General features: G+C 37.4%; 4 protein-coding genes across 6 annotated transcripts; all 4 read right to left on the bottom strand.

Moving 5' to 3' along the window:
* Positions 1-2862: 2862 nt before the first annotated feature.
* On the bottom strand, positions 2863-3810 carry LOC128728825 (sodium- and chloride-dependent GABA transporter 1-like). Its single transcript, XM_053822474.1, has 2 exons — positions 3469-3810; positions 2863-3390 (listed from the first exon to the last, which is right to left on the bottom strand). The coding sequence occupies exons 1-2, from the start codon at positions 3685-3687 to the stop codon at positions 3301-3303; spliced, it is 309 nt and encodes a 102-aa protein (XP_053678449.1). The 5' UTR covers positions 3688-3810; the 3' UTR covers positions 2863-3300.
* A 5505-nt stretch (positions 3811-9315) lies between these two features.
* LOC128728704 (sodium- and chloride-dependent GABA transporter 1-like) lies at positions 9316-10876 on the bottom strand. 2 transcript variants are annotated; one of them, XM_053822339.1, is made up of 3 exons: positions 10516-10876; positions 9921-10447; positions 9316-9842 (listed from the first exon to the last, which is right to left on the bottom strand). In XM_053822339.1, the coding sequence occupies exons 2-3, from the start codon at positions 10137-10139 to the stop codon at positions 9753-9755; spliced, it is 309 nt and encodes a 102-aa protein (XP_053678314.1). In that variant the 5' UTR covers positions 10140-10447; positions 10516-10876; the 3' UTR covers positions 9316-9752. The 2 variants fall into 2 exon arrangements, with proteins under 2 accessions (XP_053678314.1, XP_053678315.1); XM_053822340.1 differs by having other exon boundaries at positions 9921-10294; positions 10673-10876.
* Positions 10877-15741: 4865 nt separating this feature from the next.
* LOC128728683 (sodium- and chloride-dependent GABA transporter 1-like) lies at positions 15742-17354 on the bottom strand. Its single transcript, XM_053822318.1, has 3 exons — positions 17151-17354; positions 16388-16761; positions 15742-16309 (listed from the first exon to the last, which is right to left on the bottom strand). The coding sequence occupies exons 2-3, from the start codon at positions 16604-16606 to the stop codon at positions 16220-16222; spliced, it is 309 nt and encodes a 102-aa protein (XP_053678293.1). The 5' UTR covers positions 16607-16761; positions 17151-17354; the 3' UTR covers positions 15742-16219.
* Positions 17355-25446: 8092 nt separating this feature from the next.
* On the bottom strand, positions 25447-26872 carry LOC128728738 (sodium- and chloride-dependent GABA transporter 1-like). 2 transcript variants are annotated; one of them, XM_053822381.1, is made up of 3 exons: positions 26750-26872; positions 25998-26680; positions 25447-25919 (listed from the first exon to the last, which is right to left on the bottom strand). In XM_053822381.1, exons 2-3 carry the CDS (start codon positions 26214-26216, stop codon positions 25830-25832), a joined length of 309 nt encoding a protein of 102 aa, XP_053678356.1. In that variant the 5' UTR covers positions 26217-26680; positions 26750-26872; the 3' UTR covers positions 25447-25829. The 2 variants fall into 2 exon arrangements, with proteins under 2 accessions (XP_053678356.1, XP_053678355.1); XM_053822380.1 differs by having other exon boundaries at positions 25998-26863.

The following is a 26872-nucleotide window of genomic DNA, read 5'->3' as shown; positions in this document are numbered from 1 at the left end:
AGGAGTTGGAAGCCAGTAGTCGGCGTCTTCAATTGGAGAACAATAGTGTAGGAGACGATATGCCAGCTTTGGTTAAGCTAACACAAGACATGAAAGTACAAATTAATACAATGGAGAAAGCGAATACATCTCCTACTACCCTTCCGCCAATAAATGTCGAAATTCAATCGGATAATGACAACTACGAAGATGAAAATGAAGAAGCCGTGCAAAAATGCACTACAGACGTGCAGCAAAAAATAATCAAGTTGCCCGCGTTATTTTTAACGCCAAGTTCTTCGTCCCGGCCGTCCGCTTTTACTACGGGAAAAGATGACCTATTTCCAATGGAATTAATTACAGAAGAGGAGCAAAATGACGTCTGTTCTTCATTATCATCGGTAGAATACCTCTATGAGGATGATTTAGAGGCTACAAAAGGACCCGGTGAAATGGACGTGCATATCGATCAGCCCACTTTGGATGCGACTGGAGCCATACCGAAGACGACAGAGCATGAGCTGGCTAATGATGAATTGTGTCAAGCGGGTGCCATATCACGGCTGAATACGGAAGATGTAATTTATGATCATCCACTTCAGACGAATGCTACATTAAAAGCAGCAGACAGCCTTAGTGCGTCGGGTGATAAGTCATCCACCGAATCACTGGTAAGCAATTCAAAAGAATATAGATGTTCACTCATGTTTGAAAGTCATGATGGACCTGATCAAACTGAACACATGTTGCGTGAAAACTTGAAAAATAGCCCTCTTGTAGCCATACGAAGTAAAGCTCCTGACATTGAATTAATTTTGAATCCATCAGATAAGCGGAAGTTTGAAAAGAAAAAGAGTGTATATGTACCCCGACGATCGGCAACACGACTACTGTTATCAAGCGAGCAAGAATGGCATGAAACATGCCATTCATCACCATCGTGTTCCTACAGGCGACTCTTCGGTGGATCAACCGTCCGGACGCCTAAACGCAGCGTTTCGAATGTCTGGTCCGCCCATAAAACATATATGCATAAGAGGATTTGGGAGCCGTTGAGCAAAGTAAAGATGAAAGTATAGTAAAGATGAAAAATTTTATTATTTTGCCGTAACTCATCGACGCAGTAAGTAAATTTTATGTCGGGTAGAGGTATCATGGCGCTCTCGCGATGTATGAGGATCGTTGTTTTAGCAACAAATGCATTGGTAGCGTTGTAGCATACCATATTAAGCACGTGCAAACAAATGTCAATTGGTTGAATTCCGTGCGTTAATCGTGCATGTACGTCTTGAATGTTTCACATAACCTTCAGAGTTAGAAAGAGAAAATGGGTATATATGGGTATTATCTCGATTAAGATTAAGCAGACGGCGTTGTTTGGTTGTGAAAAGTTAAAAGTTGATTTTCTTGTTATTTTATAGACTCTTCCATTTCAAGGTAGATCTGCAGAAGGTTTTATATTTCATTTGTCTATTCGTACTATACTACAATCAACTAGAGGAAGGTGCTAGTAGTTGGCGATCATGCCATATAAATGAGAAAATATTCAATTGATAATCAACTAATTTTGGCGGATTACTTATAAGGTGCTTGAAATTGATTTCTGAAAATATCTCACTGTTGCAAAAACTATTTTAATGCATAGTTCCGTGTAGTAAATGAGTTCATGACAACTTGAGTAAATTAAATACATTTGGGCCATCCACACACAAGCCTCTATTACATTTGAATAAAATAGTATTTTTTTATAGAACCGTAGTATTCTTAACATTAGTTTGATAGTTCTATTAGATAACATGGGTGTGATAATCTAATTTAAAGAGGGAGCTGCTGTATGCCGCTGTTAATATTGTATCCGGCATTTTGAATGGCTAGTTCATCTTACATTGATTAATATTTCTTTTTCTCTCCTTGCGCGTGGCATCACATCACATCATGCATCATAAAATTGAAAATCATAATGGAGCTGGTTCAGTGATGCGAATGGAGAAGAGCAACAGAGAAAGTGGTATTGCGATCTCGAAGAACTAGATATGCGGGATGAACGGCACTGAGGTGACCTTCATCCCTGAAATAGACATTGAAAAGTATTCGTCGTTTGCGCAACGAAATCGTTTACGTCAATAAATGCGAATGATTCCGCAAGTTAGGCTTATCGTGTTGATGTAACGACTAAATACTACATCAATACACTTGTATTTATTGGGTTTTGCATAATTTATCTGTTGCATGTAATTGATTGTAATGTTTGATTCGAAATGCTTTTATACATTCGCAACATTGAAATATCATCAATGAGTTATTCATCTGCTCAAAATTTAAAATAAATTCTTTTATATTGATCATCTAACCGATATTTTTACTTTCGATTAACGTGGATGCATACAACTCAAATTATGTACCATATATCATTAACTTAATTAATAATTTTGTATTTCTTTTGTTTCCACAGGGACTCCAGTGACTGAGCTATAATGCCTAATAATCAGCAAATATAAAATTGTTCCAAATGGCCATGGAAATTAATGGCAGCAGCCCGTCGAGTTTAGCATGTTTCCTAACGTATTCACATTTGTAATCATATTTCATAAAAATAGTGAGTAGTCTATCATGATTGAATTGTAACGTTTCTGGACTAGCCTAGTTCGAAGAACAGTTGAGAATTATCCGATGATGCACAAAATCGAAATCAAAGCATCTTGACCAGCTGAATAATAAATGATAATCGCCACACATGGAAAAAAAAAATAATAAGCAATAATAAATGTATATCGTTCTCATTTTTTTCTTACAATCTCATTCAAGTTTTTATTTCGATGTCAAATACTCAATATATTTCCAGAAAAAAATTATTAATTAATCTCTACAAGAGCAACGATCACCAACATACCACAAAATATGTCCGTTATTCTGTATACTTATGGATGCTGAGCAAAAATCCGAAGTAAGTCCCAGGATGAGTTTATAATTACTAATAGAAAAGAAAGTGCTATATAAATCAGGCATGTCGACAGAAATTTATTATCTCGATGTATACTTCTTAACTATTGAATGTTTCACTCACTATCAAAAGTTAATGATTCGGATGATTGATTAGGTTCGAATGAAATACAATGCATACTATATTTTTACCAGGGAGATGGATCTGCTACTTACGTTACATTCAAAAACTGGTTTAATATATATCGGTTGGTCGATTCGATAATTGCATAAAAAGAACAGTGAAAGGAAAGAATAATATATATAATGATTTCGAGTGGTCAAAAGATCCGCTGGATAAAGCCAGCGGAAATGGTTTAATGGAGGACAGAGCGTCTTTTTCTACAGTTCCATGCCCTTCTCGGCATCGGCTTGCATTCTCTCCCGGAGTTGGCTCACGCTGTCTTCGATTCGAACGATCAGTCGAATTTTCTGTACGAAGAGAAAACGGTTCATATATGTTAGAAAGAAGGATCCAAAAGACCGGCACGTAGAAGGATCCCGTCTTACATTGGCGCGATCTCCCGGAGTATTTCTCCACAGCCAGATCATATAGCCGGGAATGCACAACATTGACGAGAGTGCAGTAAACCAGCCGAAGGCGTGCGCCCAGAATGGATATGAGTAGCCCAGGTACTTGATCGGAGTCCATTGAACGATGTTGAAGAAAAATACGCCCTGCATGGAATCAAGCAAACTAAATGAAGAACACGCCCATAGACAGTCCATAGTGATATATACAGGATAATTTGAAGCAACACGCCATCAATAGATGCTTGGCCTTGGGGTAAAATAGATATAACACTCAACATTCAGTTATCCCATTCATACAACCTCATTTTACAGCTTCCATTGTCTTTAGGGTCTCATCGCTATTCCATATCCTGAAATGTCTCAAATAAATATATTAACCACATCATCTACTACAATAAATATGCAACATGCATCGATTACTATTCGTCTACTAACACGTGGGGGTGTACCCTACACACCCTTTTATATGACGGGTTAGCTCTCTTCAAGTTAAATAACAAAAACTGTAAAACAACAACAAACGACATTGCCCTATTATATTATGACTATTATATTAACACAATAGAGCTACTTTGTTAAAAATCATTTGTGATGCATATTTGGTTGGTTTCCTCTCGTTCCTGCTCGCTATAGATGTTAGATAGAGATGATTGGTGATGCTGTATAATTTATCATATCACAAATAATTTTCCTTAGGATCACTTTATTAGAATTAGAATGAATCGTACTTATCGTAATCGTGAATTAGAATGTATCGTACAATAATCTCGAAGCTATCAAACAAAGGAAAGTTTTTGATATTGGATCATTCAAACTTGTTTGATGCATTTTACAGCTGTTGTTTGCTGCAGTAGTCCTTCTTGTGTAGTGTTCTATCTAGTATTCCCAGCACCAGTACTACTCGTGTTATCGGCACAACCGTGATTATGGACGTACTCCAATCGACTGGCCGCATGGTCGCAGTTCATATGCATCTCTACTTTCAAACCATCTCTCTACTCCGACCATCAGTAATGCACGCTGCGACAATTTTTATATAAACCCCTTCCATGTGTGGCGATGCTTTTCACCGATCCCTTCTGCTCCTCAGTTACGAATTGAGCTAGATTGGTATGTGTATTTATAGGGACGTGGACGGATGAACTGTTAATTTAAAACTATTGTCTTTCACTGGTTAATTGCAAATTCAAATATGGTCTGCCAGAACTAGCAATTCCAAAAGGTTTGCAAAAAATAAGTTCAAAGGGTTTAGTAAATATTTTTCGACATCAAATAGAAACCGTGCAGTTTACTATCGTTTGCGCATTTGAAGGAGAAGCCGACTTAAGCGAGGAACATAAAGCAGTCATACGAAATTTACATTACTTTGTTTTAAATTAAATTATAACAGATTATTTATATTCCTTTTATTCAACTGCATTAATTGGTTCGAATGTAAATTACAAGTTCTATTCTGTAATGTACGAATTATCATAAACAAAATTCAATATTAATCGTTGAATATAACTGCTACGAACGATGAAAAAACTCTACTCTCGATGGACCACCTAAAACGATGCAGGTCACCTAAAATATTTCTCCCTAAGTACATGTGCACACACTCATGAAATGTGCCCGGAATTCAAGCCAATTGGTCACTTCCTTTCCAACCATGAATAACACGCTCCCCCTATGTGGTCATCTGGTTAGCTATTACAAGCAACGAAAGCCATCTACTACACGATGCAATACTTGAGCTTGGCCTACATCATTATTCTGCTCAAACAGCTCAACAAAACCTAAAACGCAGAAGTAACCAGTTAATGAATAGAATTGAATATGCTCAAACGAACAAACTTAAGGCATCATCAACTGGAAAGCCATAAGCCAGGACTCCTACGCTGTCTGTCATACCATCACTTTCACACTGGTGATTGCTGCAGCATCGTATTTTACGCCATGCATTGACAATTATGTTTCGCATTCTTATGATCCATGGCATCATGTACGAGGCTCTTCCACGGCGAATTCTTGGTGGCTGCATAATCGGTATCGTTTGGTTTTGTTCGTAGATCCACCTTTCCGGGTTCGGTTCAAAAACCAAATTCAGTCTCGATAATGAACCATCCTGCAGTAGCCAAGACTCAGGAATTATTTCTTCAGCCAGCATGGTTAAACAATGATTTACAGTATTATAATAGTTTACAATCTAAACTTGACTCTGAAAACCACCAATTGTTTCTTTCCTTATTCTGAGGGGGCTTCCATGCAACTATTGCTATTTAATCAAAATGAGCCCGGTAACGGCCTATTTCGAGCAGTTGTGCACAAACGTCAAAAAAAGAAAATTCAACCCCTTTATCAGATAGGCTTAGGCATGAGCCATCCATTGTTTGGCGCTATTTGCAAGAAGTCGAACACCATGCACCTTAAAAGTAGAAGTAAGAAGCATGCGTAAGTGTAAAGCATTGGAGTTCGAAGAATAGCACTGAAAAGATCGACCTGTGCAATAGTTTCGACGTGCTTTTGAGAAGAGTTATCATTCTTTTAGTAGAATCTGTCTTACACAAGCCAAAACGCAAAGCTTTTGATCCTATTTAGTGACTTAAATTACGTTGCTTTTATTTCGGGCTTCAATTTGAAACTAGCTCAGGTATGTATGCTTGATGGTGATATGCTTACAAATGGTGGCGCATTTCTAATGTTCGAACGAATGAATTCAGTGTGACGATAATCGAATTGAAGAGTTCTTAGACAAGATTTTTTTAGGAGAAAGTGATAGAAGAAGTGCCGACAGTTCAGAGAAAAACGTAAAATCTTATAGTATGAAGCTATCCTACGTTTGAATAATTGTAGTTGGAGTAAATTTTGAGACGTATTTCTGTTTTTTTTATTGGTATATTGGTATAGCATTGCTGTTATAGCTATGAATAACACACAGGAGTTGGAAGCCAGTAGTCGGCGTCTTCAATTGGAGAACAATAGTGTAGGAGACGATATGCCAGCTTTGGTTAAGCTAACACAAGACATGAAAGTACAAATTAATACAATGGAGAAAGCGAATACATCTCCTACTACCCTTCCGCCAATAAATGTCGAAATTCAATCGGATAATGACAACTACGAAGATGAAAATGAAGAAGCCGTGCAAAAATGCACTACAGACGTGCAGCAAAAAATAATCAAGTTGCCCGCGTTATTTTTAACGCCAAGTTCTTCGTCCCGGCCGTCCGCATTTACTACGGGAAAAGATGACCTATTTCCAATGGAATTAATTACAGAAGAGGAGCAAAATGACGTCTGTTCTTCATTATCATCGGTAGAATACCTCTATGAGGATGATTTAGAGGCTACAAAAGGACCCGGTGAAATGGACGTGCATATCGATCAGCCCACTTTGGATGCGACTGGAGCCATACCGAAGACGACAGAGCATGAGCTGGCTAATGATGAATTTTGTCAAGCGGGTGCCATATCACGGCTGAATACGGAAGATGTAATTTATGATCATCCACTTCAGAAGGATGCTACATTAAAAGCAGCAGACAGCCTTAGTGCGTCGGGTGATAAGTCATCCACCGAATCACTGGTAAGCAATTCAAAAGAATATAGATGTTCACTCATGTTTGAAAGTCATGATGGACCTGATCAAACTGAACACATGTTGCGTGAAAACTTGAAAAATAGCCCTCTTGTAGCCATACGAAGTAAAGCTCCTGACATTGAATTAATTTTGAATCCATCAGATAAGCGGAAGTTTGAAAAGAAAAAGCGTGTATATGTATGCCGACGATCGGAAACACGACTACTGTTATCAAGCGAGCAGGAATGGCATGAAACATGCCATTCATCACCATCTTGTTCCTACAGGCGACTCTTCGGTGGATCAACCGTCCGGACGCCTAAACGCAGCGTTTCGAATGTCTGGTCCGCCCATAAAACATATATGCATAAGAGGATTTGGGAGCCGTTGAGCAAGGCATGCTCCCACACCTGGGAAAAGATGGCGTTTTGGAAAACCCCGAATAGCTTCGCTAGTAAAGATGACAAAATTTTATTATTTTGCCATAATTCATCGACGCAGTAAGTAAATTTTATGTCGGGTAGAGGTATCATGGCGCTCTCGCAATGTATGAGGATCGTTGTTTTAGCAACAAATGCATTGGTAGCGTTGTAGCATACCATATTAAGCACGTGCAAACAAACGTCAATTGGTTGAATTCCGTGCGTTAATCGTGCATGTACGTCTTGAATGTTTCACATAACCTTCAGAGTTAGAAAGAGAAAATGGGTATATATGGGTATTATCTCGATTAAGATTAAGCAGACGGCGTTGTTTGGTTGTGAAAAGTTAAAAGTTGATTTTCTTGTTATTTTATAGACTCTTCCATTTCAAGGTAGATCTGCAGAAGGTTTTATATTTCATTTGTCTATTCGTACTATACTACAATCAACTAGAGGAAGGTGCTAGTAGTTGGCGATCATGCCATATAAATGAGAAAATATTCAATTGATAATCAACTAATTTTGGCGGATTACTTATAAGGTGCTTGAAATTGATTTCTGAAAATATCTCACTGTTGCAAAAACTATTTTAATGCATAGTTCCGTGTAGTAAATGAGTTCATGACAACTTGAGTAAATTAAATACATTTGGGCCATCCACACACAAGCCTCTATTACATTTGAATAAAATAATATTTTTTTATAGAACCGTAGTATTCTTAACATTAGTTTGATAGTTCTATTAGATAACATGGGTGTGATAATCTAATTCAAAGAGGGAGCTGCTGTATGTCGCTGTTAATATTGTATCCGGCATTTTGAATGGCTAGTTCATCTTACATTGATTAATATTTCTTTTTCTCTCCTTGCGCGTGGCATCACATCACATCATGCATCATAAAATTGTAAAACATAATGGAGCTGGTTCAGTGATGCGAATGAAGAAGAGCAACAGAGAAAGTGGTATTGCGATCTCGAAGAACTAGATATGCGGGATGAACGGCACTGAGGTGACCTTCATCCCTGAAATAGACATTGAAAAGTATTCGTCGTTTGCGCAACGAAATCGTTTACGTCAATAAATGCGAATGATTCCGCAAGTTAGGCTTATCGTGTTGATGTAACGACTAAATACTACATCAATACACTTGTATTTATTGGGTTTTGCATAATTTACCTGTTGCATGTAATTGATTGTAATGTTTGATTCGAAATGCTTTTATACATTCGCAACATTGAAATATCATCAATGAGTTATTCATCTGCTCAAAATTTAAAATAAATTCTTTTATATTGATCATCTAACCGATATTTTTACTTTCGATTAACGTGGATGCATACAACTCAAATTATGTACCATATATCATTAACTTAATTAATAATTTTGTATTTCTTTTGTTTCCACAGGGACTCCAGTGACTGAGCTATAATGCCTAATAATCAGCAAATATAAAATTGTTCCAAATGGCCATGGAAATTAATGGCAGCAGCCCGTCGAGTTTAGCATGTTTCCTAACGTATTCACATTTGTAATCATATTTCATAAAAATAGTGAGTAGTCTATCATGATTGAATTGTAACGTTTCTGGACTAGCCTAGTTCGAAGAACAGTTGAGAATTATCCGATGATGCACAAAATCGAAATCAAAGCATCTTGACCAGCTGAATAATAAATGATAATCGCCACACATGGAAAAAAAAAATAATAAGCAATAATAAATGTATATCGTTCTCATTTTTTTCTTACAATCTCATTCAAGTTTTTATTTCGATGTCAAATACTGAATATATTTCCAGAAAAAATTTATTAATTAATCTCTACAAGAGCAACGATCACCAACATACCACAAAATATGTCCGTTATTCTGTATACTTATGGATGCTGAGCAAAAATCCGAAGTAAGTCCCAGGATGAGTTTATAATTACTAATAGAAAAGAAAGTGCTATATAAATCAGGCATGTCGACAGAAATTTATTATCTCGATGTATACTTCTTAACTATTGAATGTTTCACTCACTATCAAAAGTTAATGGTTCGGATGATTGATTTGGTTCGAATGAAATACAATGCATACTATATTTTTACCAGGGAGATGGATCTGCTACTTACGTTACATTCAAAAACTGGTTTAATATATATCGGTTGGTCGATTCGATAATTGCATAAAAAGAACAGTGAAAGGAAAGAATAATATATATAATGATTTCGAGTGGTCAAAAGATCCGCTGGATAAAGCCAGCGGAAGTGGTTTAATGGAGGACAGAGCGTCTTTTTCTACAGTTCCATGCCCTTCTCGGCATCGGCTTGCATTCTCTCGCGGAGTTGGCTCACGCTGTCTTCGATTCGAACGATCAGTCGAATTTTCTGTACGAAGAGAAAAGGGTTCATATATGTTAGAAAGAAGGATCCAAAAGACCGGAACGTAGAAGGATCCCGTCTTACATTGGCGCGATCTCCCGGAGTATTTCTCCACAGCCAGATCATATAGCCGGGAATGCACAACATTGACGAGAGTGCAGTAAACCAGCCGAAGGCGTGCGCCCAGAATGGATATGAGTAGCCCAGGTACTTGATCGGAGTCCATTGAACGATGTTGAAGAAAAATACGCCCTGCATGGAATCAAGCAAACTAAATGAAGAACACGCCCATAGACAGTCCATAGTGATATATACAGGATAATTTGAAGCAACACGCCATCAATAGATGCTTGGCCTTGGGGTAAAATAGATATAACACTCAACATTCAGTTATCCCATTCATACAACCTCATTTTACAGCTTCCATTGTCTTTTGGGTCTCATCGCTATTCCATATCCTGAAATGTCTCAAATAAATATATTAACCACATCATCTACTACAATAAATATGCAACATGCATCGATTACTATTCGTCTACTAACACGTGGGGGTGTACCCTACACACCCTTTTATATGACGGGTTAGCTCTCATCAAGTTAAATAGCAAAAACTGTAAAACAACAACAAACGACATTGCCCTATTATATTATGACTATTATATTAACACAATAGAGCTACTTTGTTAAAAATCATTTGTGATGCATATTTGGTTGGTTTCCTCTCGTTCCTGCTCGCTATAGATGTTAGATAGAGATGATTGGTGATGCTGTATAATTTATCATATCACAAATAATTTTCCTTAGGATCACTTTATTAGAATTAGAATGAATCGTACTTATCGTAATCGTGAATTAGAATGTATCGTACAATAATCTCGAAGCTATCAAACAAAGGAAAGTTTTTGATATTGGATCATTCAAACTTGTTTGATGCATTTTACAGCTGTTGTTTGCTGCAGTAGTCTTTCTTGTGTAGTGTTCTATCTAGTATTCCCAGCACCAGTACTACTCGTGTTATCGGCACAACCGTGATTATGGACGTACTCCAATCGACTGGCCGCATGGTCGCAGTTGATATGCATCTCTACTTTCAAACCATCTCTCTACTCCGACCATCAGTAATGCACGCTGCGACAATTTTTATATAAACCCCTTCCATGTGTGGCGATGCTTTTCACCGATCCCTTCTGCTCCTCAGTTACGAATTGAGCTAGATTGGTATGTGTATTTATAGGGACGTGGACGGATGAACTGTTAATTTAAAACTATTGTCTTTCACTGGTTAATTGCAAATTCAAATATGGTCTGCCAGAACTAGCAATTCCAAAAGGTTTGCAAAAAATAAGTTCAAAGGGATTAGTAAATATTTTTCGACATCAAATAGAAACCGTGCAGTTTACTATCGTTTGTGCATTTGAAGGAGAAGCCGACTTAAGCGAGGAACATAAAGCAGTCATACGAAATTTACATTACTTTGTTTTAAATTAAATTATAACAGATTATTTATATTCCTTTTATTCAACTGCATTAATTGGTTCGAATGTAAATTACAAGTTCTATTCTGTAATGCACGAATTATCATAAACAAAATTCAATATTAATCGTTGAATATAACTGCTACGAACGATGAAAAAACTCTACTCTCGATGGACCACCTAAAACGATGCAGGTCACCTAAAATATTTCTCCCTAAGTACATGTGCACACACTCATGAAATGTGCCCGGAATTCAAGCCAATTGGTCACTTCCTTTCCAACCATGAATAACACGCTCCCCCTATGTGGTCATCTGGTTAGCTATTACAAGCAACGAAAGCCATCTACTACACGATGCAATACTTGAGCTTGGCCTACATCATTATTCTGCTCAAACAGCTCAACAAAACCTAAAACGCAGAAGTAACCAGTTAATGAATAGAATTGAATATGCTCAAACGAACGAACTTAAGGCATCATCAGCTGGAAAGCCATAAGCCAGGACTCCTACACTGTCTGTCATACCATCACTTTCACACTGGTGATTGCTGCAGCATCGTATTTTACGCCATGCATTGACAATTATGTTTCGCATTCTTATGATCCATGGCATCATGTACGAGGCTCTTCCACGGCGAATTCTTGGTGGCTGTATAATCGGTATCGTTTGGTTTTGTTCGTAGATCCGCCTTTCCGGGTTCGGTTCAAAAACCAAATTCAGTCTCGATAATGAACCATCCTGCAGTAGCCAAGACTCAGGAATTATTTCTTCAGCCAGCATGGTTAAACAATGATTTACAGTATTATAATAGTTTACAATCTAAACTTGACTCTGAAAACCACCAATTGTTTCTTTCCTTATTCTGAGGAGGCTTCCATGCAACTATTGCTATTTAATCAAAATGAGCCCGGTAACGGCCTATTTCGAGCAGTTGTGCACAAACGTCAAAAAAAGAAAATTCAACCCCTTTATCCTCTATACGCTATTGTCAGATAGGCTTAGGCATGAGCCATCCATTGTTTGGCGCTATTTGCAAGAAGTCGAACACCATGCACCTTAAAAGTAGAAGTAAGAAGCATGCGTAAGTGTAAAGCATTGGAGTTCGAAGAATAGCACTGAAAAGATCGACCTGTGCAATAGTTTCGACGTGCTTTTGAGAAGAGTTATCATTCTTTTAGTAGAATCTGTCTTACACAAGCCAAAACGCAAAGCTTTTGATCCTATTTAGTGACTTAAATTACGTTGCTTTTATTTCGGGTTTCAATTTGAAACTAGCTCAGGTATGTATGCTTGATGGTGATATGCTTACAAATGGTGGCGCATTTCTAATGTTCGAACGAATGAATTCAGTGTGACGATAATCGAATTGAAGAGTTCTTAGACAAGATTTTTTTAGGAGAAAGTGATAGAAGAAGTGCTGACAGTTCAGAGAAAAACGTAAAATCTTATAGTATGAAGCTACCCTACGTTTGAATAATTGTAGTTGGAGTAAATTTTGAGACGTATTTCTGTTTTTTTTTATTGGTATATTGATAGCATTGCTGTTATAGCTATGAATAACACACAGGAGTTGGAAGCCAGTAGTCGGCGTCTTCAATTGGAGAACAATAGTGTAGGAGACGATATGCCAGCTTTGGTTAAGCTAACACAAGACATGAAAGTACAAATTAATACAATGGAGAAAGCGAATACATCTCCTACTACCCTTCCGCCAATAAATGTCGAAATTCAATCGGATAATGACAACTACGAAGATGAAAATGAAGAAGCCGTGCAAAAATGCACTACAGACGTGCAGCAAAAAATAATCAAGTTGCCCGCGTTATTTTTAACGCCAAGTTCTTCGTCCCGGCCGTCCGCATTTACTACGGGAAAAGATGACCTATTTCCAATGGAATTAATTACAGAAGAGGAGCAAAATGATGTCTGTTCTTCATTATCATCGGTAGAATACCTCTATGAGGATGATTTAGAGGCTACAAAAGGACCCGGTGAAATGGACGTGCATATCGATCAGCCCACTTTGGATGCGACTGGAGCCATACCGAAGACGACAGAGCATGAGCTGGCTAATGATGAATTGTGTCAAGCGGGTGCCATATCACGGCTGAATACGGAAGATGTAATTTATGATCATCCACTTCAGACGGATGCTACATTAAAAGCAGCAGACAGCCTTAGTGCGTCGGGTGATAAGTCATCCACCGAATCACTGGTAAGCAATTCAAAAGAATATAGATGTTCACTCATGTTTGAAAGTCATGATGGACCTGATCAAACTGAACACATGTTGCGTGAAAACTTGAAAAATAGCCCTCTTGTAGCCATACGAAGTGAAGCTCCTGACATTGAATTAATTTTCAATCCATCAGATAAGCGGAAGTTTGAAAAGGAAAAGAGTGTATATGTACCCCGACGATCGGCAACACGACTACTGTTATCAAGCGAGCAAGAATGGCATGAAACATGCCATTCAACACCATCGTGTTCCTACAGGCGACTCTTCGGTGGATCAACCGTCCGGACGCCTAAACGCAGCGTTTCGAATGTCGGGTCCGCCCATAAAACATATATGCATAAGAGGATTTGGGAGCCGTTAAGCAAGGCATGCTCCCACACCTGGGAAAAGATGGCGTTTTGGAAAACCCCGAATAGCTTCGCTAGTAAAGATGAAAAATTTTATTATTTTGCCATAACTCATCGACGCAGTAAGTAAATTTTATGTCGGGTAGAGGTATCATGGCGCTCTCGCGATGTATGAGGATCGTTGTTTTAGCAACAAATGCATTGGTAGCGTTGTAGCATACCATATTAAGCACGTGCAAACAAATGTCAATTGGTTGAATTCCGTGCGTTAATCGTGCATGTACGTCTTGAATGTTTCACATAACCTTCAGAGTTAGAAAGAGAAAATGGGTATATATGGGTATTATCTCGATTAAGATTAAGCAGACGGCGTTGTTTGGTTGTGAAAAGTTAAAAGTTGATTTTCTTGTTATTTTATAGACTCTTCCATTTCAAGGTAGATCTGCAGAAGGTTTTATATTTCATTTGTCTATTCGTACTATACTACAATCAACTAGAGGAAGGTGCTAGTAGTTGGCGATCATGCCATATAAATGAGAAAATATTCAATTGATAATCAACTAATTTTGGCGGATTACTTATAAGGTGCTTGAAATTGATTTCTGAAAATATCTCACTGTTGCAAAAACTATTTTAATGCATAGTTCCGTGTAGTAAATGAGTTCATGACAACTTGAGTAAATTAAATACATTTGGGCCATCCACACACAAGCCTCTATTACATTTGAATAAAATAGTATTTTTTTATAGAACCGTAGTATTCTTAACATTAGTTTGATAGTTCTATTAGATAACATGGGTGTGATAATCTAATTCAAAGAGGGAGCTGCTGTATGCCGCTGTTAATATTGTATCCGGCATTTTGAATGGCTAGTTCATCTTACATTGATTAATATTTCTTTTTCTCTCCTTGCGCGTGGCATCACATCACATCATGCATCATAAAATTGAAAATCATAATGGAGCTGGTTCAGTGATGCGAATGGAGAAGAGCAACAGAGAAAGTGGTATTGCGATCTCGAAGAACTAGATATGCGGGATGAACGGCACTGAGGTGACCTTCATCCCTGAAATAGACATTGAAAAGTATTCGTCGTTTGCGCAACGAAATCGTTTACGTCAATAAATGCGAATGATTCCGCAAGTTAGGCTTATCGTGTTGATGTAACGACTAAATACTACATCAATACACTTGTATTTATTGGGTTTTGCATAATTTACCTGTTGCATGTAATTGATTGTAATGTTTGATTCGAAATGCTTTTATACATTCGCAACATTGAAATATCATCAATGAGTTATTCATCTGCTCAAAATTTAAAATAAATTCTTTTATATTGATCATCTAACCGATATTTTTACTTTCGATTAACGTGGATGCATACAACTCAAATTATGTACCATATATCATTAACTTAATTAATAATTTTGTATTTCTTTTGTTTCCACAGGGACTCCAGTGACTGAGCTATAATGCCTAATAATCAGCAAATATAAAATTGTTCCAAATGGCCATGGAAATTAATGGCAGCAGCCCGTCGAGTTTAGCATGTTTCCTAACGTATTCACATTTGTAATCATATTTCATAAAAATAGTGAGTAGTCTATCATGATTGAATTGTAACGTTTCTGGACTAGCCTAGTTCGAAGAACAGTTGAGAATTATCCGATGATGCACAAAATCGAAATCAAAGCATCTTGACCAGCTGAATAATAAATGATAATCGCCACACATGGAAAAAAAAAATAATAAGCAATAATAAATGTATATCGTTCTCATTTTTTTCTTACAATCTCATTCAAGTTTTTATTTCGATGTCAAATACTGAATATATTTCCAGAAAAAATTTATTAATTAATCTCTACAAGAGCAACGATCACCAACATACCACAAAATATGTCCGTTATTCTGTATACTTATGGATGCTGAGCAAAAATCCGAAGTAAGTCCCAGGATGAGTTTATAATTACTAATAGAAAAGAAAGTGCTATATAAATCAGGCATGTCGACAGAAATTTATTATCTCGATGTATACTTCTTAACTATTGAATGTTTCACTCACTATCAAAAGTTAATGATTCGGATGATTGATTAGGTTCGAATGAAATACAATGCATACTATATTTTTACCAGGGAGATGGATCTGCTACTTACGTTACATTTAAAAACTGGTTTAATATATATCGGTTGGTCGATTCGATAATTGCATAAAAAGAACAGTGAAAGGAAAGAATAATATATATAATGATTTCGAGTGGTCAAAAGATCCGCTGGATAAAGCCAGCGGAAATGGTTTAATGGAGGACAGAGCGTCTTTTTCTACAGTTCCATGCCCTTCTCGGCATCGGCTTGCATTCTCTCGCGGAGTTGGCTCACGCTGTCTTCGATTCGAACGATCAGTCGAATTTTCTGTACGAAGAGAAAAGGGTTCATATATGTTAGAAAGAAAGATCCAAAAGACCGGAATGTAGAAGGATCCCGTCTTACATTGGCGCGATCTCCCGGAGTATTTCTCCACAGCCAGATCATATAGCCGGGAATGCACAACATTGACGAGAGTGCAGTAAACCAGCCGAAGGCGTGCGCCCAGAATGGATATGAGTAGCCCAGGTACTTGATCGGAGTCCATTGAACGATGTTGAAGAAAAATACGCCCTGCATGGAATCAAGCAAACTAAATGAAGAACACGCCCATAGACAGTCCATAGTGATATATACAGGATAATTTGAAGCAACACGCCATCAATAGATGCTTGGCCTTGGGGTAAAATAGATATAACACTCAACATTCAGTTATCCCATTCATACAACCTCATTTTACAGCTTCCATTGTCTTTTGGGTCTCATCGCTATTCCATATCCTGAAATGTCTCAAATAAATATATTAACCACATCATCTACTACAATAAATATGCAACATGCATCGATTACTATTCGTCTACTAACACGTGGGGGTGTACCCTACACACCCTTTTATATGACGGGTTAGCTCTCATCAAGTTAAATAACAAAAACTGTAAAACAACAACAAACGACATTGCCCTATTATATTATGACTATTATATTAACACAATAGAGCTACTTTGTTAAAAATCATTTGTGATGCATATTTGGTTGGTTTCCTCTCGTTCCTGTTCGTTATAGATGTTAGATAGAGATGATGGAAAGATGATTGGTGATGCTGTATAATTTATCATATCACAAATAATTTTCCTTAGGATCACTTTATTAGAATTAGAATGAATCGTACTTATCGTAATCGTGAATTAGAATGTATCGTACAATAATCTCGAAGCTATCAAACAAAGGAAAGTTTTTGATATTGGATCATTCAAACTTGTTTGATGCATTTTACAGCTGTTGTTTGCTGCAGTAGTCTTTCTTGTGTAGTGTTCTATCTAGTATTCCCAGCACCAGTACTACTCGTGTTATCGGCACAACCGTGATTATGGACGTACTCCAATCGACTGGCCGCATGGTCGCAGTTGATATGCATCTCTACTTTCAAACCATCTCTCTACTCCGACCATCAGTAATGCACGCTGCGACAATTTTTATATAAACCCCTTCCATGTGTGGCGATGCTTTTCACCGATCCCTTCTGCTCCTCAGTTACGAATTGAGCTAGATTGGTATGTGTATTTATAGGGACGTGGACGGATGAACTGTTAATTTAAAACTATTGTCTTTCACTGGTTAATTGCAAATTCAAATATGGTCTGCCAGAACTAGCAATTCCAAAAGGTTTGCAAAAAATAAGTTCAAAGGGATTAGTAAATATTTTTCGACATCAAATAGAAACCGTGCAGTTTACTATCGTTTGCGCATTTGAAGGAGAAGCCGACTTAAGCGAGGAACATAAAGCAGTCATACGAAATTTACATTACTTTGTTTTAAATTAAATTATAACAGATTATTTATATTCCTTTTATTCAACTGCATTAATTGGTTCGAATGTTAATTACAAGTTCTATTCTGTAATGCACGAATTATCATAAACAAAATTCAATATTAATCGTTGAATATAACTGCTACGAACGATGAAAAAACTCTACTCTCGATGGACCACCTAAAACGATGCAGGTCACCTAAAATATTTCTGCAATCGCTGGTTCCTAAGTACATGTGCACACACTCATGAAATGTGCCCGGAATTCAAGCCAATTGGTCACTTCCTTTCCAACCATGAATAACACGCTCCCCCTATGTGGTCATCTGGTTAGCTATTACAAGCAACGAAAGCCATCTACTACACGATGCAATACTTGAGCTTGGCCTACATCATTATTCTGCTCAAACAGCTCAACAAAACCTAAAACGCAGAAGTAACCAGTTAATGAATAGAATTGAATATGCTCAAACGAACAAACTTAAGGCATCATCAACTGGAAAGCCATAAGCCAGGACTCCTACGCTGTCTGTCATACCATCACTTTCACACTGGTGATTGCTGCAGCATCGTATTTTACGCCATGCATTGACAATTATGTTTCGCATTCTTATGATCCATGGCATCATGTACGAGGCTCTTCCACGGCGAATTCTTGGTGGCTGTATAATCGGTATCGTTTGGTTTTGTTCGTAGATCCGCCTTTCCGGGTTCGGTTCAAAAACCAAATTCAGTCTCGATAATGAACCATCCTGCAGTAGCCAAGACTCAGGAATTATTTCTTCAGCCAGCATGGTTAAACAATGATTTACAGTATTATAATAGTTTACAATCTAAACTTGACTCTGAAAACCACCAATTGTTTCTTTCCTTATTCTGAGGAGGCTTCCATGCAACTATTGCTATTTAATCAAAATGAGCCCGGTAACGGCCTATTTCGAGCAGTTGTGCACAAACGTCAAAAAAAGAAAATTCAACCCCTTTATCCTCTATACGCTATTGTCAGATAGGCTTAGGCATGAGCCATCCATTGTTTGGCGCTATTTGCAAGAAGTTGAACACCATGCACCTTAAAAGTAGAAGTAAGAAGCATGCGTAATTGTAAAGCATTGGAGTTCGATTTCCCAAGCTTGAACGAGTGATTTCGATGCAATGATTATCGGTAAGTAGGTTTTATTCGTGATTTTCAAGGAGTAGACGGTGAAAGAAATGTCTCAAAACTTATTTTTTGTTGATGTGTGTACTTATACTTTACTTAAAGCAGCTTCTTTTCAAGAGAGCATATGTTTCCATATGCCTCGTTATTGTGTTAGTTCCGCGAAAGGTTTTGACCGTTCGGATTGAGACCGTTGGATTGAGTAACGCTATACCATATTTAGCTATATAGTGGGGCAAATTATTGTATAAACATTCAAACAGTGGCTATATTAAAACTTTACCTAGCCCAAGCGTAGATTATTCAAAAAAGACCTTACCGCGATAGGCAACAGAAAAGTTTTATATGTGGCCGGATCATCGAAAAATCAGGGGTCTTTGAATTGCGTGCGTGTATTTTACCCAGAAGCGCCTGCATACGAAATGGTAAATTGTCTGTGATAGTGTCATAAGGGCATAGAAACTTATGAGTAGACATTATATAGAGCATTATTTTCAATCTTCGTAAATTTGATCCTTTTTACAAACTAAATGGATATCTTCGGAGCAAAGATATATGAGTTAATGATGATTTTCATGTTAATAATATCAATCCGAAATGAAAAAAAAAACGGATTTAAAATATTATTTAATTGTCATACGCATCACTATTTTCAATGAAATGACCAAAGCACAATGCGCATTTGTATATTTTAGGAAATGGATTTGATACAAAAGCTGAAAAAAGGCTATCAAGCCACTAAGAAGCTGTCTAAATCAACTAACTTTGAACAATTGACGGGTAGTAACGCGACTCTTGATTGCAGCGACGAAATTACGTTTTTGAATTTACGATCGTCGAACATCAGCGAATCTAAAGTGGATGATAAGTTACCACCAGTAGGAACTTCCAAAACCCAAACGCTTCCTAGCACACTGCGCGAAGAAGAATCGTCCGTTCAAGAATGCACATCTAAGTCTTCTAAGACTCTAGTGATGTTGCCATGCCGATTACATCAGGAAAAAGAGGTCCCCGGTGTCCGGCCGTTTGTATTATGCGCTGGAAAAGACAAACCATATGCAATGACAACAATATCAGAGGATGTCGAGAATGACAAAAGCTGTGTTAAAATTAACATAAAAAAAGGACCTTTACTTTCTTCGTCGTCGGGATATGAAAATGATTTCTCTGTTGATAAGATACATGGTGCTGATGAAAATTCCGCTAAGAGAGCCTCAGGTTGCCAGTATACAACAAAATTGTCTGGATCTGCTTTAAAAGCGGATGACGGGACTGCCCTATTTAAACCCAACATGTATGATGTGATTTATAATGCACCGTGCGAGGCAGTTGCCATACGCAAATCGACAATGTCTGGTGCAATTCCCAAGTCGACAATAACAGGTGCCAAATCCAAGTTGATAATATCTGTTACCATGTCCAAGACAAATGATGTAGTATATGATGCACCACTTCAGATAGGTCCCTCATCAAAGTCGGTGATGTATAGAAAAAGCTATGGTAAACCTCAAGAATTAATATATAATGATGTGTTTGACGATATTGCCATATCAAAACCCAATATGTATGATGTAATTTATGATGCACCGTGCGAGGCAGTTGCCATACGCAAATCGACAATGTCTGGTGCAATTCCCAAGTCGACTATATCTGGAACCATTCCCAAGTCATCAATATCAGGTGCCAAATCCAAGTTGACAATATCTGTTGCCATGCCCAAGTCAAATGATGTAGTATATGATGCACCACTTCAGATAGGTCCCTCATCAAAGTCGGTGATGTATAGAAAAAGCTATGGTAAACCTCAAGAATTAATATATAATGATGTGTTTGACGATATTGCCATATCAAAACCCAATATGTATGATGTAATTTATGATGCACCGTGTGAGGCAGGTGCCATATCCAAATCGACAATGTCTGGTGCAATTCCCAAGTCGACTATATCTGGAACCATTCCCAAGTCGACAATATCTAGTGCCAACTGCAAGTCGACAATGTCTGGTACCTTATCCAAATCATATGATGTAGTACATGATAAACCGTTTCGGGCAGGTTCTACATTAAAGCCGGAGATGTGTAGAGAAATCTATACTAAACCGTGGGAGCCTGATGATGACCAGTCTGTTGCATATAGCACAGGAGCCATAGCCAAGGAAACCAACGATAGACCGCGGCAGATGAGGCATGAACAGTCAAGCAAACCTAATCTAAGAACCATATCAAAGCAAACTAAATGTCCCAGGTGTGATTACCAGTTTCGAGATGAATTTCGCGTAGACATGCAAAACAATCCCGTCATTAGAGAACGTATTTTGACCCCACTAGAGATTTGGCAAGCCGGCTTAAAGGAGACCGCACAGCAAAGTTCAGAACCGTTACCCTTGGTGTCCACCAGCCAGGCGCAGTATGAAACATTGCGTCCCTTATCATCGCGTAGCTATGGACAACTTGGGTGGACATTGGCTGGACGAACTTGGACGTTGGGTGGGTCGTACATCCGTCATTCTACATCAAAGAAGACGGCTCAGCAACGCTCAGAATCGGTACCATTGGTGCCCACCAGTAAGGCTTTGTACGAATCATTGAGTTTCCCATCATCACATCGCCAGCGCATGTCGAATATTCGACCGTATAGGCGCAGAGTTCCGGATGCTACCGCCGTCTCTATGAATAGGTTACGAGGAAGCATTTCGCAGTCTTTACTCACGACTAGACGCCACATTTGGAAAACGATTGCGTTCTGGAACAAGTCGGATAACACTGATAGTGATGATGATGAGTATATGTGTCCTAATGATATAATATACTAGGTAAGTCAATTTTTTTTAGTTATCTCACGACAACATTAATATTCATGTTACAACTTCGTTCTATTATTACAATTATCTCGTTGACTGCGAACAAAAGTAGTTAAATTAATCAACAATTATCTTTGATTCTTATTGAGTTTATATTATTCCATTTGTTTGATGTTTTCAAAACCTTTAATTTTTATATTTTTTTCTCCATTAAAAATTTATTATAATTTATCACAAAAATGGCTCAAAATCGCTATGACAAGAAGCTTAATTATTGCTAAAAACCACATTATCAATTTCCTAATGGAGTTTAACTATTGCGTTTTCTTTTAAACGGTTTGTTCTGTAATGATGACTATCATATTATCAATCGTCATCACCAGTAATTTATCACAGTAATGTAAATTAGTATGCCAAATCAGATAACATGGTATGTTGTTGAGATTAACCGTTGAGATTATGTAATGTAGGATTCAGCACTTTTATAGATTAGCGCATGTTGCACTCTGTAACGTTTCGCGCCTATGACGAAATCAGAATGGACCGGTTTTTCTGATGAGATAGAAGAAAGGCAAAAGAGAAAGAGAGGTTGCGGTTTCGAGGCAGTAGGTTTGTTGGGTGAAGGGCTACGATTGAGGTTGCCATTGACCGTGACGTTAGGCTCTTCAAGCGAAAGTGTTCTTCGTGTGCCAGACGTAATTTTTCTGATTAGCCGAAATGAGGTGAATGAACCCGTTGGCTAAACTTTGTGATTGAGATTACGCTTTGTGTGTTACGTCTTTTCGGATAGATAAGTTAAGAACCATGATAGATAACACACATTCGAATTGCTTTGATTGGAACGCGGAGTTTATTCGATGTTGCATACTTCAATAACTTGCATAACTGTTTGCTATTTATGATAGTTTGGCTGACATTGTGAAGGAATGTGTAAATTTGATTAAATTTCGATTAATTATTTGCTTCTTTTTCAGAAAATGACCTGTAGTACGACATCTCATCGAATGGTGACTGCATTGATGCTCTAAAAGTAAAGGAGTCCTAGAAACATTAAAGATTGCGTTAAAAGTAATTGGTTCAGCACAGATATTGAACGAAAAAGAAATATTTAATACAAAGACTGCTGTGCTTGAGAGACGCATAGCTTGTTTTCGAAAAAATATTCCGGATGCTGGAATAACGGTGGTGTTTGGGAGCTACATTTGTTTGGGAGTTTATGAAATCAATGCACACCATTGTAAGAAGTTAATTCCATTACCGAGGAAAACTTATTTTTCTTATGACTATAATTTTGGTATGTAAATAAAACAATTATTCCTGAAAGTCTTGTTACGACAATGTGATTTAGTTGAGAAGGAACTGGGCGTTGTACAAAAACATGAAAGTATAGCATTTCGTTCCACTTTTTCGTTTAAAGTAGCCAGTAGTTTGCATAGCGGAGACTGGAAGCGATCAGATTGAGCGTGGTAATGAAACATGATATATTTCCCCAGCATGCATTCTATTCGTGCTTTTTGGTCTGTGATCCAACAGGAATAAATGCCTGAATTACATCCATAAGAGGCAGAGCAGCTGCGTAGGGCCCCAATCATCAAAAATGATTTGAGCGATGAGCGTAGTTTCGTTTCAATCGGGATTCTTAAAATCGAACCGTATAGCGCCTCGTGTAATAAATTTCTTCATTTCGCCCATCCGACCCGACGAGTATAAGTAGTTACTTAGAAGATCTTGTGCACTGCATGGTTTGTTAAAATTACCCACTCTCCTGGTCGATACTGCACTTTTCTGTTGCACAGGTGAGTCACCGAGCAGAAGACTTACGTGTGGATATGTCCATCTATAATGTATATGTCCTAAACGCAGCGTACCAATAAATTGACGCAGCAAGTAAATTTTATGTCGGGTAGAGGTATCATGGCGCTCTCGCGATGTATGAGGATCGTTGTTTTAGCAACAAATGCATTGGTAGCGTTGTAGCATACCATATTAAGCACGTGCAAACAAATGTCAATTGGTTGATTTCCGTGCGTTAATCGTGCATGTACGTCTTGAATGTTTCACATAACCTTCAGAGTTAGAAAGAGCAAATGGGTATATATGGGTATTATCTCGATTAAGATTAAGCAGACGGCGTTGTTTGGTTGTGAAAAGTTAAAAGTTGATTTTCTTGTTATTTTATAGACTCTTCCATTTCAAGGTAGATCTGCAGAAGGTTTTATATTTCATTTGTCTATTCGTACTATACTACAATCAACTAGAGGAAGGTGCTAGTAGTTGGCGATCATGTCATATAAATGAGAAAATATTCAATTGATAATCAACTAATTTTGGCGGATTACTTATAAGATGCTTGAAATTGATTTCTGAAAATATCTCACTGTTGCAAAAACTATTTTAATGCATAGTTCCGTGTAGTAAATGAGTTCATGACAACTTGAGTAAATTAAATACATTTGGGCCATCCACACACAAGCATCTATTACATTTGAATAAAATAGTATTTTTTTATAGAACCGTAGTATTCTTAACATTAGTTTGATAGTTCTATTAGATAACATGGGTGTGATAATCTAATTCAAAGAGGGAGCTGCTATATGCCGCTGTTAATATTGTATCCGGCATTTTGAATGGCTAGTTCATCTTACATTGATTAATATTTCTTTTTCTCTCCTTGCGCGTGGCATCACATCACATCATGCATCATAAAATTGTAAAACATAATGGAGCTGGTTCAGTGATGCGAATAGAGAAGAGCAACAGAGAAAGTGGTATTGCGATCTCGAAGAACTAGATATGCGGGATGAAGGGCACTGAGGTGACCTTCATCCCTGAAATAGACATTGAAAAGTATTCGTCGTTTGTGCAACGAAATCGTTTACGTCAATAAATGCGAATGATTCCGCAAGTTAGGCTTATCGTGTTGATGTAACGACTAAATACTACATCAATACACTTGTATTTATTGGGTTTTGCATAATTTACCTGTTGCATGTAATTGATTGTAATGTTTGATTCGAAATGCTTTTATACATTCGCAACATTGAAATATCATCAATGAGTTATTCATCTGCTCAAAATTTAAAATAAATTCTTTTATATTGATCATCTAACCGATATTTTTACTTTCGATTAACGTGGATGCATACAACTCAAATTATGTACCATATATCATTAACTTAATTAATAATTTTGTATTTCTTTTGTTTCCACAGGGACTCCAGTGACTGAGCTATAATGCCTAATAATCAGCAAATATAAAATTGTTCCAAATGGCCATGGAAATTAATGGCAGCAGCCCGTCGAGTTTAGCATGTTTCCTAACGTATTCACATTTGTAATCATATTTCATAAAAATAGTGAGTAGTCTATCATGATTGAATTGTAACGTTTCTGGACTAGCCTAGTTCGAAGAACAGTTGAGAATTATCCGATGATGCACAAAATCGAAATCAAAGCATCTTGACCAGCTGAATAATAAATGATAATCGCCACACATGGAAAAAAAAATAAATAATAAGCAATAATAAATGTATATCGTTCTCATTTTTTTCTTACAACCTCATTCAAGTTTTTATTTCGATGTCAAATACTCAATATATTTCCAGAAAAAATTTATCAATTCATCTGTACAAAAGCAACGATCACCAACATACCCCAAAAAAGGCCGTTATTCTGTATACTTATGGATGCTGAACAAATATCCAAAGCAAGACCCAGGATGAGTTTATAATTACTGATAGAAAAGAAAGTGCTATATAAATCAGGCATGTCGACAGAAATTTATTATCTCGATGTATACTTCTTAACTATTGAATGTTTCACTCACTATCAAAAGTTAATGATTCGGATGATTGATTAGGTTCGAATGAAATACAATGCATACTATATTTTTACCAGGGAGATGGATCTGCTACTTACGTTACATTCAAAAACTGGTTTAATATATATCGGTTGGTCGATTCGATAATTGCATAAAAAGAACAGTGAAAGGAAAGAATAATATATATAATAATTTCGAGTGGTCAAAAGATCCGCTGGATAAAGCCAGCGGAAATGGTTTAATGGAGGACAGAGCGTCTTTTTCTACAGTTCCATGCCCTTCTCGGCATCGGCTTGCATTCTCTCGCGGAGTTGGCTCACGCTGTCTTCGATTCGAACGATCAGTCGAATTTTCTGTACGAAGAGAAAAGGGTTCATATATGTTAGAAAGAAGGATCCAAAAGACCGGCACGTAGAAGGATCCCGTCTTACATTGGCGCGATCTCCCGGAGTATTTCTCCACAGCCAGATCATATAGCCGGGAATGCACAACATTGACGAGAGTGCAGTAAACCAGCCGAAGGCGTGCGCCCAGAATGGATATGAGTAGCCCAGGTACTTGATCGGAGTCCATTGAACGATGTTGAAGAAAAATACGCCCTGCATGGAATCAAGCAAACTAAATGAAGAACACGCCCATAGACAGTCCATAGTGATATATACAGGATAATTTGAAGCAACACGCCATCAATAGATGCTTGGCCTTGGGGTAAAATAGATATAACACTCAACATTCAGTTATCCCATTCATACAACCTCATTTTACAGCTTCCATTGTCTTTTGGGTCTCATCGCTATTCCATATCCTGAAATGTCTCAAATAAATATATTAACCACATCATCTACTACAATAAATATGCAACATGCATCGATTACTATTCGTCTACTAACACGTGGGGGTGTACCCTACACACCCTTTTATATGACGGGTTAGCTCTCATCAAGTTAAATAACAAAAACTGTAAAACAACAACAAACGACATTGCCCTATTATATTATGACTATTATATTAACACAATAGAGCTACTTTGTTAAAAATCATTTGTGATGCATATTTGGTTGGTTTCCTCTCGTTCCTGCTCGCTATAGATGTTAGATAGAGATGATTGGTGATGCTGTATAATTTATCATATCACAAATAATTTTCCTTAGGATCACTTTATTAGAATTAGAATGAATCGTACTTATCGTAATCGTGAATTAGAATGTATCGTACAATAATCTCGAAGCTATCAAACAAAGGAAAGTTTTTGATATTGGATCATTCAAACTTGTTTGATGCATTTTACAGCTGTTGTTTGCTGCAG

This window comes from Anopheles nili, chromosome X (genome assembly GCF_943737925.1).
Source record: "Anopheles nili chromosome X, idAnoNiliSN_F5_01, whole genome shotgun sequence".
NCBI classification, from domain to species: Eukaryota; Metazoa; Arthropoda; class Insecta; order Diptera; family Culicidae; genus Anopheles; species Anopheles nili.
The sequence above is the reverse complement of the archived record's forward strand: the minus strand, read 5'-3'. Positions and strand labels throughout refer to the sequence as shown.